The 19591-nt window shown below is 42.5% G+C and overlaps 1 protein-coding gene across 1 annotated transcript in view; it reads right to left on the reverse strand.

The window, feature by feature from the left end:
* Positions 1-6063: 6063 nt before the first annotated feature.
* RFX8 (regulatory factor X8) overlaps positions 6064-19591 on the reverse strand; it is a gene marked incomplete at both ends in the record, with an annotated part of 31755 nt that continues 18227 nt past the window's right edge. The window contains 5 exons of the mRNA XM_082492966.1: positions 6064-6326; positions 9779-9893; positions 11043-11137; positions 12719-12875; positions 17076-17134. Of these exons, the coding sequence (XP_082349092.1) occupies positions 6064-6326; positions 9779-9893; positions 11043-11137; positions 12719-12875; positions 17076-17134 (689 nt within the window). The remainder of the gene's footprint in view (positions 6327-9778; positions 9894-11042; positions 11138-12718; positions 12876-17075; positions 17135-19591) is intronic.

Here is a 19591-nt window from a genome sequence, read left to right on the forward strand (position 1 = left end):
TTCTGCTTAATTGCTCCATGAGAATATGCTGCATATCTAATCTAGAAAATAAACTTTTGTAAATAGAAGTGAACTGAAATATTGAATATTTTTAGCTTATTTTTTTCCTAGACCCTTTGTTTTGTTTTTTATCTTCACCATACAAACCTGAAGGAATGGTGAAAATGGGTATAATAGGCCTTAAGGCCCAAATGAATTTTTCAGACTGTGAAGATACTTCCCCAGAGTGCGTAATTTTGCCACCAAACTCTTAATCTTATCGGCAAAATCGAATACACGGCTACCTTTTCCATTAGCACGTGGCCCTGTCTACACCTGCTATAATACCACCCTTTTGAATATTGATTCCCATTTCAGTGCTTGCGCTGAGACAGAAGAACGTAGATGCAAGTGGAATATAAACGTAGATTTCCAAAATCAAAATGAGTGAAGCTTGATAAGCTCCTGACAAGTGCTTTTTCTCTCTCAGAAAATGTCCTTTCCTACAATAACGAAGCGGTTGTCCCTCTTGAAATAACAACCAGACTCAGGCAACTGCCTGCAGACGTGCTCTTCAAAAATATTTAAAACCCCAATTTCCCTGATATTTCAGGGAATTTCCTCGTGCAATCTGATGCATGCAAGATAGATACACATTTCATACCCTGTATTTACTTATTTCATACAAATTTATTCCAGGGTTTCTCTTTACAGACTCTTTGCTTGTACTTCGCTTATAGAGCAAGTTCAAACAACCCAGTTTCTGACATAAATAAATAACATTATATGCAACCTATTGTATTTCAGTTAATAGAATTGTATGTGAGATAACGCGTCTTGTATCCTGCAGAAATTGGAAACAAAGCAGGAATTTTTCAAGACATAGCAATTAGCGCCAAATTCTGTATGCTGGGGTGGAGCTGACTTTCTTAGTAGCAGCTGGTACGGTGCTTATGTTTTGGGTTTGGGATGGGAACAGTGATGGCAGTGCACTAATGTTTTTGGTTGTTGCTGAGCAGCCAAGGCCTTTTCTGCTCCTCACCCCACCCCACCGGCGAGCAGGCTGGGGGTGCACAAGAAGTAGGTAGGGGACACAGCCGGGACAGCTGACCCCAACTGAGCAAAGGGATATTCCATACCATATGACATTGTGCTCAGCAATAAAAGCTCAGGGAAGAAGAAGAAAGAGTTCAGAGTGATGGCATTTGTCTTCCCAAGTAACTGTTAGGCGTGATGGAGCCCTGCTTTCCTGGAGATGGCTGAACACCTGCCTGCCCATGGGAAGCAGGGAATGAATTCCTCAGTTTGCTTTGCTTGCGTGCATGGCTTTTGCTTTACATATTAAACTGTCTTTATCTCAACCCACGAGTTTTTTTACTTTCCCTTTCCCCACCTTTTCTCCCTCTTCTCCCTGACCTTCTGGGTGAAGGGGAAGAACTGCACGAGCAGCTGCGTGGTCCTAGCTGCCAGCTGGGGTTAAACCACGACAGCACTGTAGACGCAAAGCACCATTGACACAGAGTCATTCATCTATTCTGTAGCTTCCAAGTAAATTTACCACTTCAGGTAAGGCTTCAGTTTTACCGACAAGAAAAAAATACAAGAAATAGATAAAAACAAACAACAAATATTTCACATTTTTCTTCCAAAGATTTATTCAACTAAAGACAAACAGTTGAATCAAGTGACAACTTAAAATAATTGTGTTGCTAGCAGTTTTCCCAAAAAAGATCTTAAAATTTAAGAGAATGAAACATTATTTCTTAAAGTTGTTTCAAAAAGTAAGAATGGTCTAGCATAAAGAATTTTCAAGTTAGGTTGGTTTTCTCTGAAGGTTTGCTGTCCATCAGAGGCAAAAATAAAGCATGTCTGTCCATCTTTTTGAGTAAGAAGTGCTTCCCTCCTGACTGGAAGGTCTAACTTAGAATTCTCTCTTCCAAAATGACCTGGATGAGCTGAAAATTAGAACAGAAACATGACAACATTTTGACTGTAGGGACTGCAAATCGTTCTTTCACCGTCATTGAATAAAAAAGTCATCTCTCTTCTTTCCTGCTGAACCCGAGGTATTTTGCAGATACCCAACCTTATTTTACATCAATTAACCCAACAAGAGGAGCTACACATTGGGTTTCCTCATAGGGTGACAAAGATCTGATAGGAGGCCATGTCCACTTTTTAATACATCCTTCACACTTTATATGTCTGCTATTAGCCCTTCTATTATTTTTCAAAACAAATAGTCTCAGCCCGTCTCTTCCCCTGATGGGGACTACTTTTTCATGCTGAAATCCTGGCTTTCTTACAATCAACAGAAGTTTTCCACTGAATTTAAGCAGGGTCAAGATTTTACTCTCAGTTTTTGATCATTTTAGTTAACGATTTCACTTGATCTCTGTATCCTGGATTATACAGACCACTCAGACGAACACTTGTCATTCCTTTAAGTGGAGTAGTTAACTATGTCCCTATTTTTTCTCCCTTTTTAACAAATCAGAGTGTTTGATTTGCTCTCTGCCAACAAAGCTATGAACAGCGTAACCTCCGTCTCTCTGCGCCCTGATTTGCAGTATATTGTGTGTTACGGAGGTGTGGAATTGGATTAAAAGCTACAGCACGGCGCTCTGCAGATAAACCCGCTGCAGGTGTGCAGTTTAATAGGATTTTAATTTGGTAACAAGTGAACAAAGAGAGGAAGGCTAGAATTGGATTTTCTAGATGAAAAAAATGCTATTCGTGCTGAGAAAAAGCAACTGCAAGCTCTGTGATAAGGAATAAAGATCGGGCCAATGCTCTCTGAGCTGCACTGTTATAGATTATGGCTCACTCAGAACATCTTCGTTACTGCCACCAGTTTCAACAATTCTTAGTTCATGCTATGTGCGTTTGGCTATAGAGCATTTCATCTGCCACACTCCGCATTAGCCCGTGTGTTTAAATCTTGTATTGCCTCACTCCCCGCCCCCTACATTTTGTCATATAAAAAGAATGTTTTCCTCAGGAGATGTCACCAACTTGGAATGTATTAGATCTTCGAGATTATTAACAATTATTTTCATGTTTCAAATTAAAATATATATATATATATAAATCAGAAATGTGCTGTTCAAAATAAATGAAAAAACATGGTCTCTCTGCCGAGGAGAGTGATTTATATTCAGCATGAACTAGGAATGGAGGACCAAAAACAGATGGGGAAGGAAAAGGAAGAACGAAGGTGACAAATGAAAGTTCATGAAGGGATCTGCTAAGCCACAGACACATATTGATGCTGCTGATATCAGGGCAAGGTTGGGAGATTCTTTTCTGATTTCTGTTACCAGTCCTCCTTCTCATTTTTACAGGGTTTCACAGCAAAACTGAGGGTTTTGCACTAATTTCAATGAGATGAGGGTGGAGGTGCGATGAACAGATTTTTTTCCCAAGCATAACAGGCTGTAGAGAAGGCATAGAAATGCCTTGTGGGACAAGATGAAAAAGATACGGAGGTTGGTGTTGTTGGCAGAGGACGGAGTGGAGGATGGGAACTGCCGAAAGACACTGGGTTGCAGAGAGCTGCAGAGGCTGCGTGAGGTAAAGGAGTTAAAAGGAAAAAATTATGAAATATACCTGTGATGCACAGAGCGATATGTCAGGCAGCAGAAGTGCAGTCCAGGAAACAGCAGCGTGGCTGGCGGATGCTGCTAAGGCTGCTGAGGGTTTAGGTAACCCGCAGAACGGGTTATGGCTGAAGGGGGATTAGTCAGGAGCGGGGACAGATGGTTGCTTGGGAGCATGACGATGATTTTTGGTGATCAAAAGTCACAGAACACAAATCCTCGTGCAGTGGGAATCTGTTCAGGGGATCTACAGAGATGGCAATGCGAACAAAGCGGTGGGTGATGGAGATGCTTTTGGCAGCTGTGTTTTTCAGCAACCTGTGGAATTAGTATTGACACCCAGAGAAGGAGCCTGCAACAGTTGAGGTGGGAGCTACCACCCATTTGAAGGACATAAGTAGGCAGAAGTGCTCATTCACCCCGTCACAGCTCCTGAAGCCCTTCTGAGCTGCAGATTAACGTTTTTCAGCTCTCTCACAGACTGAAAACACTTGAATCACAGCATCAGCAAGCTCTTACTAGACTCTCTTTTTCGTATCACCATGATCAGCACCTTGCATGTAGACTGTAGTGTCCATCAGCTGTCAGGATCTTTCATCTCTAAGCTCTTTCTACACTCTCCAATCCTACACTTTCTCCTTCCCTCATCCATACCTTTTCTCAAATCGTCCTACTCCCCATTTCATGTTTTATACCCATCCTCTCTGACACCCCTTGTCCCTCACTCTAATCAGCCTTGCTCTGTTCTTGAGATTATGTACAAAACAGGCGAAACTGTTACACATAATTATAGGCACATCATGTATACAGACAAAACCTGGGTCAAACCCTTGTCTGCCGACACACGCGTAAGAGCATTGGCCATAGTGGACCACAGGAAAGTGCGTACAGGCAGCACGGTTAAAGAACATAGGAAGCAGGGCAGATACTGAGTAAGATCTCTACTGTTTTACCTCTTAAGTTTAGACCATCAGTGGTTTAGAGATTCCTTGCTCATAGGCTGCACCAAGCTCGGTTTGGTGTTTGAGGTTAAGTTGGTATGGGAGGATGGGTTAATATATTACATTTAAAAAATAAGAACAACTGTCAAACATGTCCGTCCCATGTATAAATAATTCTTGATTTGTCCCCTTTGTGCCTTCTTTCTCCCCTCCAATTTTCATTGTTGAGCTAGTTTTAGCATATCTTATATTTAAAAACAAGGGTCCTCCAAGTGTCTTTATAACTAATAAACTTGTTTTAAAACAGTCTATTTCCAGTCCTGGTCCTAGTTTATGGAAGCTGAATACATCTTGGGAGATGCTGGATAAACAGTAAAATAACTATAGCAGGATGACCCTCAAAATGTAATTTTCTTTGTGAGTCTTGGTGCCATTAACATTTGTCCAGCACTGTTTTCTGGAAAACACAATGTTCTCTGAGATTTAAGACAAGTGCGATTATTGCATGCAAGAGAAATCTGTAAACAGCTGAATGTCTAATTTGTCACTTGTACTAAGCACAGAGACTTGATCTGCGTTCCCATATATCCTAATATAAGGACAGCCTTGCATCCTCGGAAGACTTTTTACTAGGGCATGTAGTGATAGGACGAGGGGGAATGGCTTTAAACTGGAAGAGGGCAGGTTTAGATTAAACATTAGGAAGAAATTTTTCACTGTGAGGGTGGTAAGGCACTGGCACAGGTTGCCCAGAGAAGTCGTTGAGGCCCCATCCCTGGAGGTGTTCAAGGCCAAGCTGGATGTGGCCTTGGGCAACCTGGTCTAGCGGGAGGTGTCCCTGCCTATGGCAGGGGGGTTGGAACTCGATGATCTTCAAGGTCCTTTCCAACCTAAACCATTCTATGATTCTATGACTTAGAGTCTGTCTTTTTTTTTACCTGTATGTCATCCCTTATTGCTAGTGAGTTTAAACCAGTGGAGTGACTGCAGAAAGTTCTCAAGGATTTCATACTCCTGCATGTTTTTATAAAACTAACAGGTAGGTGGAGGAAAGAGAGCCTCTTGGTACTTCCAGTAGTGAGAAAAGACCATGCCATCTGCTCTCTCTTCCAATCAATAATTACACACAGTCTGTTTGGTCAGCAAGTCCCCAGGCTGCTCCCAACCCACCAGAATGCTCTTGCTTAGACAACGCTTGGGGAATCTAAAGGAGCACCAGAGGTCTGCTGGAAACCTGAGGAAAGAATCAGGGAACTGCGGTGCTGGGGAGGTGAGCAGTGTGGAGATTATGATCCCTTGATCAGATCGTGGGGTGGGTGGGGGCTGTGGAAGATGCTTTGTGGCTTGAGGTTCAGGTGACACTGGACATAGCTCCATGCAAACCTAGATTTCTTCAGTTCTACTTTACACATAACCCCCCCCAAACAACCACACCCCTCCCAATCCCTCCTGAGTCACCCAATTTGTAACTTTTTTTTTTTGGTGATTTTCTTTAAAGTAAATATTTATTTCACCTAGCTGCCTGTGGCTGCGTCCACCGAAATTCAGAACTCTGGAAAGACGTTGCTTAATCCGAAGTTATTCTGGCTCTGCATCAAAGTTATAAGAGCTGTCTGTGGAGCATTGGCTTGAGGTTGCTCCTCTGCAAAATAGCCCCAGAGATGGCTGGGCTGGTAAATCCAGAGAACAGGGGGGCACTCGTGTTGCTTTGCAACCAGGAAACTTTCATCTCCCTCCTCCTCTATATAGGACAGGAAAATGTGAGCCACAAAATCCATGAGTAGCAAATTAAACAAATGCCAGGATCCTAGGTTTAAAGAAAAACAGAAACAATTTTAACATCCTCTTCATTTGCTTATCTTCCTGATGTGCTCTTTTTTTAAGGGCTTCATTATAGTAATGGGCTAGACAAAGTAGCAGACTAGCACTCAACAAACAGTACTGACAAAATTAGGTACTTCCAAATATCACAGCCAAATAGACACCAACTGGAGATTTTAAACATAAGCATCAGCCTTTCCCCCTTATTTTAGCTAGAGAGGAAAGCGTACTTGTGTTTAGTCACTTTCCTGTTCAAGTTCTTCCCCCACATTCACTGCTGCTACATGGCTTATCAACACCACACATCATCCCCATTCCAACTCTTCCCAAGCAAACTCTGCTCCAGATGTACATATGTCTTGTATCTAGGACATTAAACGGCCTACTTGGAAGCTTGGGGCATAACTGCTAAAAGCCACGAGAGACTCACTGAGGCCATTGACTTTTGAATCGTACCTTGGTTGAAAGTCCTTACAGTAAAGAGCAGGTCTCCTTCCATGCCATAAATCCGCAGAGCAATTCATAATATCTGCGTCCCACAAACGTGTTTACATGGACATCAACAAAGGGATACCCTAATTTATATGAACAACCAAGGTTTACAGAGCTTTAAAAATGAAAAATACTGCCTCTTGTCATGTTACACATGTCTGAGAAGCTGCTGCTTCTGCTGTTTGTCCTTTTGCACATCTTTAAACTATAACAAAGTTAAGTGGAAGTACTTGTTTATATATGGGACAAGGAAAGGGACTTTTATACTTGGAGTTCAAACTATACAGACCTGACACTAGTAGTCCATGAGTGTTTCCAACAGTCTTACAGGTGTTTGCAATATATTTTGTAAGAGTAAGCATGAAACAAAAGCTACCGCTCCAGTTGTCCCTTGGGATAATAGAGAGGAACACAGGTTTGAAGAGGTAATGGGTTGAAGCCACTTGCTTTCAAAAGGGGAATGCACAGGTCGCTGTCGAGCCAGCGTTGCTCGGCAATACATCCCTGAATGCCTCGGAAGGGAGACCAGTAAAGGAAATGGAGGTGGGCCAGCTGATGTGAGGTTCTGTGATGGAGATGTGTAGAGCACATTTGCTGGAGAGGTGGAGCTGAAAGAGCTATAGAGGTTCCATTAGACCTGACTGCTGTAGCACACCTGCTCCTTGCTGCCTCGCAGGGGGGTAACTGCACGGTTTCTCCCATCACACTTGAGCATCACCCATGTGGAGGCTGGGCTGGAAATGGGTAAAAGTCAATCCTAAATTCAGAGCTGTGAGTATGCCAGTGTATTATGTGTGCCAGGTGTGCCGAGCTCCAAGGCAAGAACCCTGGACAGAAGTAAGTTTGGGTTTGGTTACTGGTATATGGTTTATTTTGGGGGGAGGCACACTTCATTAACATGAAATTCACACATTTCCCTAAGTAATAGTGTTTCCTTAGCGAGCATGCTACATATTTCAACTTGCAGGCTGCCCACCCTTCCTGCAAGAAGAGCTGAGATTTAAGAAATTTCTGAAAAGCAATGACCCTGAATACAGAACTTTTACACCAGATGGTTTTTTGATGTAACAGCTTCAGCCTTGTTCACTAAAACTCAAAATCCTGCCAGAAGAGAAACTTGGGAAAGAAGGGACGTTGTTAGGTCATATGACCCAACATCTTAAAGAACCAAAGGTATTAAGAGAGAAGATAATAATGATTGAATTAATTGAAGCATCACAGAGAGCGATTAAAAGTCATTTTTAAAATCTCTCATATGTGGGAATAAATTCAATCTTAGTCCTACTGAAGTATAGTAGGAAGATAGTCATAAGTGGGATGAAAATATCATTTGTAACTAGTTTAAGGAAGGCTCAGCAGAGGAAGGGATGCTCTCCATCAGTTGTGTCCCTAAGCACCAGCAACTGCAGAACACGGAGGCAATTCATTAAAGTCTTCTTGTGGTGGAAAGAGGGAAGAGGATTTCATCATCGTGGGGAATTTCAATAAACATTATGCTTCCAGTGCTGTTCTTGGAATTCATTTCTAATATCCTCATAGCCCAAAATATTGCATGGAACATTGGAGAGTTTTATGCAGAACTCCTCCGGAGAGAGAGAAAGGAATGATTATTTTTTTTATTACTGTAATGTAGCAGCTGATGGGCAAGGGACCCTACTGTGCTATGCTCCCTGCAGACCCAGAACAAAATGCTGATCCCGCTCCAGAGAGTTTGCGTTCTAAATATAAGGCAAAAGGCAGCAGCTAGATGCAGAAAAGAGGTGCACACGTACATGCACATACACTGACATTAGCAGGGGAAGAATACTGGCGAATACAAAAGGCAACAACCTTAACATACCCCTTTGTTATGTCTTTGTAGGAAACACATGAAAGTATGGTTTTGAAGGGGAATTTCAAAGCAGATAATGAGGTTTTCTTCGGCTATTTGTGTGAAGCCTCTATGTGACAGAAGAGGAAAAAATATGAAGGTGCTCCTTTGAAAATCTAAAAAGCGGTTCACGCAGTTTAGGATCAGATGCTACTCACAGGAGACGGTGCATTTCTGCAGAATGAATAATAGAGAGAAAGCCTCTGAAAGGTTTCACAAATGAAGAGAAAGGCGGGTAGGCTTGATGAAATATAGCAATGGAAGAGACTGAACTGATTCGAGACGTGGTTGTACCACTTCAGTCCACTTCGAGTGACTGACTGCACAGTCCCTCTGCTTCTCTTGCCTTGCACTGCTGGGGGATGGATTTGGTGCTTGACAGCTCAGAGCCCTAAAACAGAGAGAAAACCAAGCCAGCTAAAGGAGTGACTAGTTTTCAGTCAGTTTAACGCCTTAAACAGTCTTGCTTAAACAGGCAAGCACTTATGTCAGTGTAAGGCATAAGGAAAAGGAGCATACAGTTGTTGTCAGAAGAACTATCTGCCTATTTGGCAAGTAGTTATCACAGTGGCTCTGCTCTGGCTGTATTATACAGAAAGAACGTGAAGAATTGGGAGCTATCACTTGAGAGATCTGGAATTTTTACGGTTTGGGATATTATTGGCCCCAGCTCTCCATCACACCCTTCTGCTGGGCTGTGCGGGTCTTGTAGGGAGGGAGAGCAGAGGCTCGCAGCTCAGGCTGCTCTTCCCCGTATTTCCACAGACGAATGACGGCTTCTGCCGAAAGAGGGAGTCCTGCCCTTCCCACCACCTCCAGCTGCGCGCTCGCTTCTGCTCATCCCACAGTTTGGATCAGAAAACAAATCTGGCTGAAAACGAATCGTTTCATTTCCCTGACCTGGCTGGCCTCATCGCCAGGTGAATGGCGCCGCTTGGTGCAAGGAACGGAGTAGGCAGAAGTGATGCTCCTGTTGACTGTAGACTTAATTTATGTCAGTTAAAATGATCTGATGCCTCTGCCGTCTCAGGACACAGAGGGGCATATCTAATGAGAGTCACAAAGATCCTACGTACCAAAACTGTCTGCATAGTTGAGGGTCAAAGCTTTGCTTACTGCAGTCAGTAGGAAGTTCCACCTCAACTGAAAATCTGATGCCACTCTTCTGAACTCCTCTTTACTCCTGCTTGGCTGCAGATAGAGAAAAAAATTGCTTTCTGATAAAGAAATCCTTATTGTGTTGCAGAGTATTTCCCTGTACAAATTGCATACAAAGGTGGAACAAGCAGGGTTTTTTGTTAGAATCCCAAAATAACTTAGGTTGAAAGGGATCTTTAGGCATCACCTAATCCAATCTCCTGTTCAAAGCATGGCCAGCTTAGTTCAGTCCTTGTCCAGCTATGTTCTGAGTACCTCTGAATACCAGGATGGAGTTTCCACAGCCTTTCTGGGTAACCTCTTCCCATGCTTAACTACTCTCACGGTATTTTTTTTTTTTCTTTTTATCCATTGAGACTTTTCTTTGCTGCAACTTGTGTCTATTGTTTTATGGCCTACAATTGTCAACCCCCAGGAAAAGTCCCAGTCCCTCTTCCCTATACCATCCCATGAAGTAGCTGAGGGCTCTCTGAGATGAAGGCACCACAGATCTGCAAAGTATTATTCTTAATTTAAAAAAAAAAAAGGAAATAATCAAACTAAAGAAGTACAACATACCCGGCTTCTTCAGAAAGGGGCAGATGGAATTACTTTAACCACTGCCCAAACCCAAATTAGTTGGTTTGGCAACCAACCAAATGCAGTGGTGCCATCGAGCTACTGCTAATTCTGAATCAGTGGAACAGGGGTGGTAGAGTTGGTAACCTATGGGAAGGTGCATATGCGAGGATGATCATACTTGAATCTTTCACAAGAGCTAGAGACATTGTACTAGAAATCATCACTCTCCTACCACCTCCTAAAAGTCAACAGGTTCGCGAATCAATGATTTTGAGAATCGTGAAGTGTCCTCTTCATTTTTACCAACATTTGTCTATTGAATTTTGGTTTATTAGGGACTGTTATAGTATGTATCTACAAAATGAGAGCAGATACTGAAACCGTCCGAGTGGATATATGTGCAGAAATATGCTTGTAGTTATTTGCACAGATGGAATTTTTGTACGCTAATTAATTCCCCCTTTTTCTGCAGCATGCATAAATTGTATTTATGCAAATCTGCAGTCTGGTCAGATTGCTAGTGTGCAATGGAGCTCCTGCAAACTAGCGACAGTCAGAATGTAGCAGGATAAATTATGTGATCAGTCTTTCTTTTCTGAAATTATTAAATTGATTTTATACCTGAATGACAAAAGCCTGAAGATTTGAAGACACACAGTTCAGAAGAACCCGAATATCTATGGAAGGTGCCAGCAAAGACATTAAGTCGTTCAAACCTATGAAATATAGAAGAGAGATCATTACTTGAAGTGATTGGCTTGCCTTTTGGTTTGTGTATGCTGTTTTCAGGGCTTTTTTTCTTTTATCTATAGTTTAAAATATATTGAGACATCTGTTTATAGCATTTTGATTAATATAATTATAGTATTCCTTTAGTGAGGAATAGTACCCTACTTTGAAATCAGTCAGAATTCATGTTTATGCCCATTTCCACCGTATCTGCGCTGACCTAGTCATCATGGCAAAGGTGGCAAGAATAAACACTTCCAACGTGAAAGCTGGAGTTTGGTTATATGCAATACCAACTTACTTATCTGAGATTTTATGTGGCTGAGGAAAAAAAAAAATCTTGGTTTATCTGTTGAGGGGAGAAAACAGTTTTAAAACAATAACAGAAAATGCAGAATGTTCTGCAGACCAACGGAATTATACAGAATATTGCCAGATATCAGCACAGCTGCTCACCCAAAAGATTGGAACCTACCACCCGGTGCCAAAAGCTACATCACTATGGCACTTCTCTGAGTTTATAACCTTCTCACTGAGACGTCTTCCTTCAAGAAGGCATATGGATAGTGTCTGTGAAACCTTGCTTATTATAAGTAGCAATTTGGAAAAGCAATGAAAACAGAGAATACAATCAGAGAATGCATCTTGGAAAGAATAAGATCATTGTTAATATGACAAACAAAAGTAATAAAAGCATTCTGTGCAGTGTTTTTGATTTTAAGCCATATATAAATATTATTTAAATGGTACTCCTGTTGGTTCTGTGAAACAGGCAAATTATTACTCCCACTGAAAGCCGTCACGGAAAGGCTGTGGCACATCCCTTGTCAGAGAGCGAGGCGATGGCGGGCCAGGAACAAAGAACTGAGGTTTCCCCCCGACAGTTCCGTGCACAGCCTCGTCCAACTTGCCCGTCTCTTGCTAATAATTTAAATAGCAGCCCATTAATCTAAAAATTAGCTTGCCATTATGTTGCCATCCCTTTTCATTAAGCTGGCAAATGCATTATGTCATGGCTGCATACAAACTGCGTATTTTATTGTTTACAACAGCACATCGATTCCACAGGCTGCAATACAGCGAAAGGACACGAAACCTGAAAGGCCAATAGTCCTCGTCCAGTTTAGTGTACAATATTTTAAAATCTGGCCACAAGAAATGATTTTTTGTTCTTCGATTAATAAGAGAGGAAAATGCAAAATGCAACTCATGGAAACTTCTTTTTTTGTCAGAGAAAAAGGTAAAAAATTAATATCCCCGTTTGTCAGCCTTCTGCTAGAAGATACAGCATTTAGTAACACAAACCCCACTCCTGCTGCCATAGAAAGCTTTAAGAGAGAGTCAGAATGGAAAGCCTTTCATTCTTAACCTTTAGAGTTAAAGGGATAATATGACATGCTCCGTTCTCAATTTTATTGGCTCTTTTCCAGTACTTCGGGTTATGGTAAGACTGTAATTCCCATTAGGGCAGATGCCATGAATAAACAAGAGGAAATGCTGGAGCTTTAACAATGGCAAGCAAGGGCTTAAGTGGATAGACAAAATATAGCAAAAAAAAAAAAAATTACATTTGAGTTCTATGTCGTTCTGCAGCTCGTCCAGATTCCTAAACTTTGTTTGAAAGAGGTTTCCAGGCACATCCAGAAATCCCTGATCGATGACAGCATGCAAGTCTGATCGCAGAACAGTGACTTTGCTGTTGCTGTTCAAGACCGTTCTCATTGTCTATAGAGAATAAGAAAACAGTTAATGCCTTTCATTTTCTCAAGTCCTTAACTTAGTCAAAAAGCTTCCCTTATTTGATACGAGGCTTTATATAACCAGTCTCCAAATTGGAAAAAAAAAAAAAAAAAAAATCAAAGGAGACAAATCTTAAGTTGTCTTCAAGAGTTTTTTGTTCTGGGAGATATTCTTTTCAATGACACTCTGTGTCGCTGTCTGTGGCAGAGCAGACAAGGCTAACATGCTTGAAGTATCTGGGCAATTGCCTGGGTAATTGCTTTTGCCTGGAGTTATTACAGTTACACCAAATAACAGTATTCAGTCTAAAACACGGAATGGTGTATCAGGGCAGCCGTTACCTGCCCTTAGTACATGTTTCAATTAAATTCAAAGGCGAGTTTTCTCAAGTTGCCCAAACCTTTAAGAAGGTAAAAATAACATAAAAAAATACGGTGTTAGTTAAAAAAAATATTGGTTGGGATTTCATCCCATTCATTTGCTTATGAATCATTTGTGAATGAATACGGCTTCATATTTGTCCCCAAAAGAATTAGTCATAGATATTGCAAACAATTTTCAGCCTAACATTTGATCCTCATCTCTTCACCTTTTTTTAATTTAATTGCCAATATCAAACAGTATTGCTTCAGATTCTTGATGAAATGATGAAAACGGTGAAGGAAATAATTAAACCTGAATCCGTTAAAAGTTGTTAATCCATACATTTAGTCTCTCACTTCCATGCTGAAATCAGTAAGATCCTAAAGCCTTTATTGAATTTTGGGCTTTTATATTAATAATCCATGTCCAGTGTTGCCTTCCAGAGGAAAAATATTTTTTTCTAAAAAAACCTTCAGGATTTGCAAACACTTTAACAAATCCCATTCAGCAGGTGCTTACCATGACCCCACAAACAGCAGTGAATGCAACTACCCTTTTGCAAGCATAATTCCCAATCTGCCATTCTGCTTTTTCATCATTCTGCTAGCTTTACTGAAATACAAAAAGCGCTCTGGTTCTCACTCAGTTGTCCCCTTCAGCTAACTTAAAGAAAGCCTTTTTTTTAAAATTTTATTTTACTTGGAGTTTCCAGTGTCAGAAGAAGAGCTGCCGCTTCCAACAAGAACGTAAAACCCAAATTGTGCCCACCTTCAGCGTGCTGCCGGCACCCAACTCCATGCTCAGACTAGTCCCTTTAGCCATTGCCCTTCACTGTACTAAAAATAATTCTCTAAATGACTGACACCCAGCTCTGACAACACTTAAATACAGCTTGCCAGAGGCAGGAATCAGCCCCAAGACATGACAAGCAGCATATTCACATTCCTTTCTCGCAGGGAATTTGCACCTTTTTATGCTCTAATTACTTCTGTATGTCCAGGTAGTAGCAGCTGTCAGACTGCTTTATCTACACATGATGGGAAAGTTACTTTTTTTTTTTTTTTTTTTTCTTTTCAATGCTGACCCTGCCAAAATTGTTCCTATTTTCTCACCAGGTGGCTAAATTATTGCAAAGTACTGTACAAGGGTCAGTATGGTTACACCGTTCACAGGCTGCAGCTGCACAGCTCCTCCGTAGTTCTTCTCATTAGGAGCTCTCTCACCTGCTTTGGCCATCAGTCTCTAGTTGAAATTCCAGGTGCATTTTAGACAGAGAAAACCGAGAAGAATGATTAGAAATATCAAATAACTCCTACGTGAGAAGATAAGATAAACTCCAGCTTCGGACAGAAATAACTGAGGAAGGATGCGATGGAGACTTGCAGGGAGAATTGCATGAAGAAAGGTAGAAATTTTAAAATAAGAAAAGAAAGTATTTTTTCATACAGCAAACAATCAAACCTTGGAACTCGCTACTTCAAGATGTGGATGTGAAAATCAAGCTGTTAAATACCAAGATGTGGGTATAACCTTCATCTCATGTTGCTGGATGCCAGGAGAGTACAATGGAGGAGGAGCGAGTTATCACTTGCTCTACGCATACCCACTTCACGTGAGCATCTGATGAGGGCCACCAGGGGAAACGGGATAAGGGTCCATGCAAGCAAGGGATTGGGTCTGACTAAAACACTCAGCGGTCCTTTCTGAGGGACGTCTACCTCCCCATGAAGCATCTGCATGTTTGTCACAAGATGAAAATTTTAAACAGCTGTGGTGTTCTGGTAACCATTTTCTGGTGTGTGTTGGACAGGGGGCTCATTTGCAGGAGAATTTTTAGCTGGTATTTGTTTCCTACCTTGTTTTGCTGCAGGCCAGTATCCATGGCTTTGGCAAGATCTCTAACAGAAGGTGTAATAGAGGCTATGTGACCACTCAAAGACTACAGGGATGCTCATTTACAAGACTTACATAATTTCACTTATCAGAACTATTGTTTTAAAATTGCTGATGGGACTAATCATCAGGTACACTGGAACTCCTTTGCCTTTCCCTTGTATTTTAAAGAGGCTCTAGAGAAGGTGCAAACATCATTTACTTGTAAGAACAGTGCCAAGAGCTCGTTAGCCTGAACGAGAACCAGGCTCAGAGTGTAAACGTAGATCTGAACCCGATTCTCAGGTCTATGAGCTTCACTTTGTGCCAGTTAAATGGTGTAAAGGGGACACAGAGCAGCCAGAGGCTGCCACTAGAGAATTCCCCCCGACTGGTCTTAACTTCTCTTGCCCTAAATCTCGAGGGTGTAAATTCAGTGTTGACTCTCTGCAGCTTTTCCGCACGTTAGGAACAGGCAGGGAAGAAGCAAAAAGCTGCAGCCAGCCCCTTGGCATCATGGCTCGAGCGCAAGGAGGATGATGTAACGCCTGAGTACACGAATCAAAAGCAAATGACTGGGAATAGCTGGCACTTGCGCTCTGGCTGGATCATGTCCTTCGACGCATAAGAAGCAATGTTTTAGAGGCACGTGAAGCTGAGCTTTTCAAGTATTTAGTATCTCCAAGGGCTGCTGCAGTAAATGGGAACTGCGAGTGCTCGGCACCTCACAGAAGTCAACCTTTTGCCTGTGTGAGTGCACCTGTGCATGTTTGTACATTATTATGATTTTCTAAAACTTTTTATAGTGAGGTGCCTCTCGTGTGTTGCTGGTGATGACTTTTCCTATAAAGGGAAGCTACGGTTATTAAGGAAGAATGTGATACTGCTGTGCAGTTCATGAGGCCACAGTTCCCTTCCTTCCTCCTCTTTATTATGGGGACACAGTGTAGTGATTTAAGCCGGGCGGCATGTTGGGAAAATCTTGTACTTGCTCTTTGAAGAAGAGGAGAAAATATACCACCTGTTCTCTTCTGCTTCCTTCCCCATTCGTGACTTATCTGTTCTGTCGTGGCCCAGATCGCCTCAACAGCCAAGATTTTGGACACCAATGGAAGGAAGGCTGCAGAGGGGGTACAGCTCCTTGTAATAATGCAGCACTGAATAAGTACAGGCTAATGAAACAATTTACTTTGCAGAGGTCAAAGAGGTAAACACGCAGCTCCTGGGTGCATCTTCTTTGTCAATGTAGCTGAGAAGAATGATACTGTAGAGCAAAAAGCAGGCAGAGATATTAACTGAGAGATTTTTGTCTTTCTTCCCAAGGAGAAAAGCCAGTCTGAGTGATGTCCCTGAGGAGGAAAGTTCAGAGAATGCTTCCCTGCAGCACTCATTCCAACACTGTTTGGTCAGAGGGTGGAGAAGATTTTGCCAGCTGATCCCTGGGATCCATGAAGAAGGTGAGGGTCTTGTGCCCTTATAGACCTCACACCCTGCTCCCTGACCACACAGCTTCTCTGTAGCTGGCATATTAGTGGTTTTCCTTGTGCAGGCTGCTGTAGCACTCGTCAGAGAGAGTGGTCAGGATGCTACATAAAACCAATTTTAGAATAACTCCCGCAAGTGCCATCTGACCAGCTTTTGCATGGCTGGGTGAAGATACTAGAAACTGTCATCTCACCCTTCCATCTCCTGTGTTCTTTTCTTGGGGGACAATTGGCCATATCTCAGAGGCTTTCACAGAATCCAGAGGGAGGAAAAGGCCCCCTCAGCATACTTACAGTGTGGGAAGAGATATGTAGGAGGCTGAAAATTATTTGGACCATGGTCAGTATACAGATAAGAACACCTGTGCTGCTGCTGTTGTCATACAATGGGACATCCCAGAAATAGTCCAAACTGCTTGAGTGAATGAGATGCCCATTTTTTTGTTTCGTGGATTCTGGAACATACCTTGGCCATGTTAGAAAGGTCTGTCTTTCTCCTTAGTCTTTTTACAAACACTGTAACTTCTGTTAAAGAAGAAGAGGCAGATGTTTCACATCATTAATATTTTACAGTCTAAAAGAGGTTAATGAAGACAGATCTTTTAAGTTAGAAAGTAGATCCCTAGGGGAGCAACAGGCTAACGAAGGGCACGGTGGGGGCACTGAGCCAGCATTATGGGCTGGGCTGGGGACCCTCCCAGTTTAAAGCTGGCAAGCAGAAGCTGTCGCCACTCTTCCTTCACTGTAAATGTTAACCCATGACACACCGGAAAAATACTTCCAACATTTTTTTACATTAAATACTTCTCAATCAAGACATACTCTTTTACACGTATGGTTTAAGGTGGATGAAAGCAACATCAATTCTAAACCTCCTGTATTTTGTTCAGAGGGTTTACATTTCCACCTTTATGCATCTATAATTCTACAGCACTGTTAACAGGAGCTGGTTTATTTGGTTCTATTTTCTCCTGTTTATATTAAGTTGTAATTATGACAAGCATGGTCCAATAATATCCTTTTTAAGAATAACATATAAAATAACTGATTCTTAGTTACAGGAAAATCAAGTATAAAGCAACTTACAAACCTCTGCAGACAGGCAATGATTTTAAAGTGAAAATCTCTGTTTCCCTGAAGTTTGTACAAACCAGAAAGACCAGGGTCGCAGCTGATTAATTACATATACTTCCATGCACACACGTGTTAAAAACACATTGCTAAGTTTGCTCTGTCAAGTATTCAAGTGGAGGAAAATTAAATGCCTCTATGCAAACGCATGTAGCATGGGGAATAAACAAGAGGAGTTCGACGTGCGCACACCCCCAGGGCTACGATCTTATTGGCAATCATGGAGACATGGTGGGATGGCTCCTGTGACTGGAGTGTTGGAATGGAAGGACACAGGCTCTTCAGGAAGGACAGGCAGGGGAGACATGGAGGCGGTGTCACCCTCTATATCAAGTACCAGCTGGAGTACATGGAGCTCTGCCTGGGGATGGATGAGGAGCCAACTGAGAGCTTATGGGTCAGGATTAAAGGGAGGGCAGGGACAGGTAATATTACAGTGGGGGTCTGCTACAGGCCACCCGACCAGGAAGACCAAGCAGATGAGGGTCTCTATAGACAGATAGGAGCAGCCTCACATTCACAAACCCTGGTCCTCACAGGGGACTTCAACCACCCTGATATCTGTTGGAGAGACAACACAGCAGGGCCTAAGCAGTCCAGGAGGCTCCTGGAATGTGTCGATGATAACTTCTTTCTCCAAGAGACAGAGGAACCAACGAGGAGAGGTGCTATGCTGCACCTTGTTCTCACCAGCAAGGAGGAGCTGGTAAGGAATGTAGAGCTCAAGGGCAGCCTTGGCTGCAGTGACCATGAGATGGTGGAGTTCAAGATCCTTAGGGCAGTGAGGAGGGCACACAGCAAGCTCACTACCTTGGAGCTGACTTTGGCCTCTGAGCAGCCAGGGATCAAGTTAGGAAAACTGAAGCCCAGATGGAATTAAATCTGGCCAGGGATGTCAAGGGAAACAAGAAAAGCTTCTGCAGGTACGTCAGTGATAAAAGAAAGACTAGGGAAAATGTGGGACCTCTCTGGAAGGAAATGGAAAAGCTGGTCACCCTGGATATGGAGAAGACTGAGGTACTCAATGAAGTTCCTGCTGACTGGAAAAGGGGAAACATAGCCCCCATTTTTAAAAAGGGAAGAAAGGAAGACCCAGGGAAATACAGGCCAGTCAGTCTTACCTCTGTGCTCGACAAGATCATGGAGCAGATCCTCCTGGAAACTAGACTAAGGCACATGGAAAATAAGGAGGTGATCGGTAACAGTAAACGTCTTCATTGAAGGCCAGTCATGGCTGAAAAATTTGGTGGCGTTCTGTGACAGGGTTACATACATCCAGGATTCCTGGATAAGGAAAGACCAACTGACATAATCTACCTGGATTTGTGCAAAGCATTTGACACTGTCCCGAACGACATCCTTGTCTCTAAATTGGAGAGATGTGGCTTTGACAGATGGACCACTTGGTGGATAAGGAATTGGCTGGATAGCTGCACTCAAAGAGTCAACAGCTCCATGTCCAAGTGGAAACCAGTGATGAGTGGTGTTCCTCAGGGGTCAGTATTGGGACCACTGCTGTTCAACATCTTTGTTGGAGACATGGACAGTGAGACTGAGTGTACACTCAGCAAGTTTGCTGATGATACCAAGCTGTGTGGTGATGTCAACGCGTTGGAGGGGAGGGATGCCATCCAGAGGGACCTGGACAGGCTGGAGAGGTGGGCCCAAGTCAACCTCATGAAGTTCAACAAGGCCAAGTGCAAGGTCCTGCACTTGGGTTGGGACAATCCCAAGCACAAATACAGGCTGGGCAGAGAATGGATTGAGAACCACCCTGAGGAGGACTTGGGGTGTTGGTTGATGAGAAGCTCAACATGAGCCAGCAATGTGTGCTCACAGCCCATAAGGCCA

The sequence above is a fragment of the Vanellus vanellus genome, assembly GCF_965231255.1.
Source record: "Vanellus vanellus genome assembly, chromosome: 1".
Taxonomy (NCBI): Eukaryota; Metazoa; Chordata; class Aves; order Charadriiformes; family Charadriidae; genus Vanellus; species Vanellus vanellus.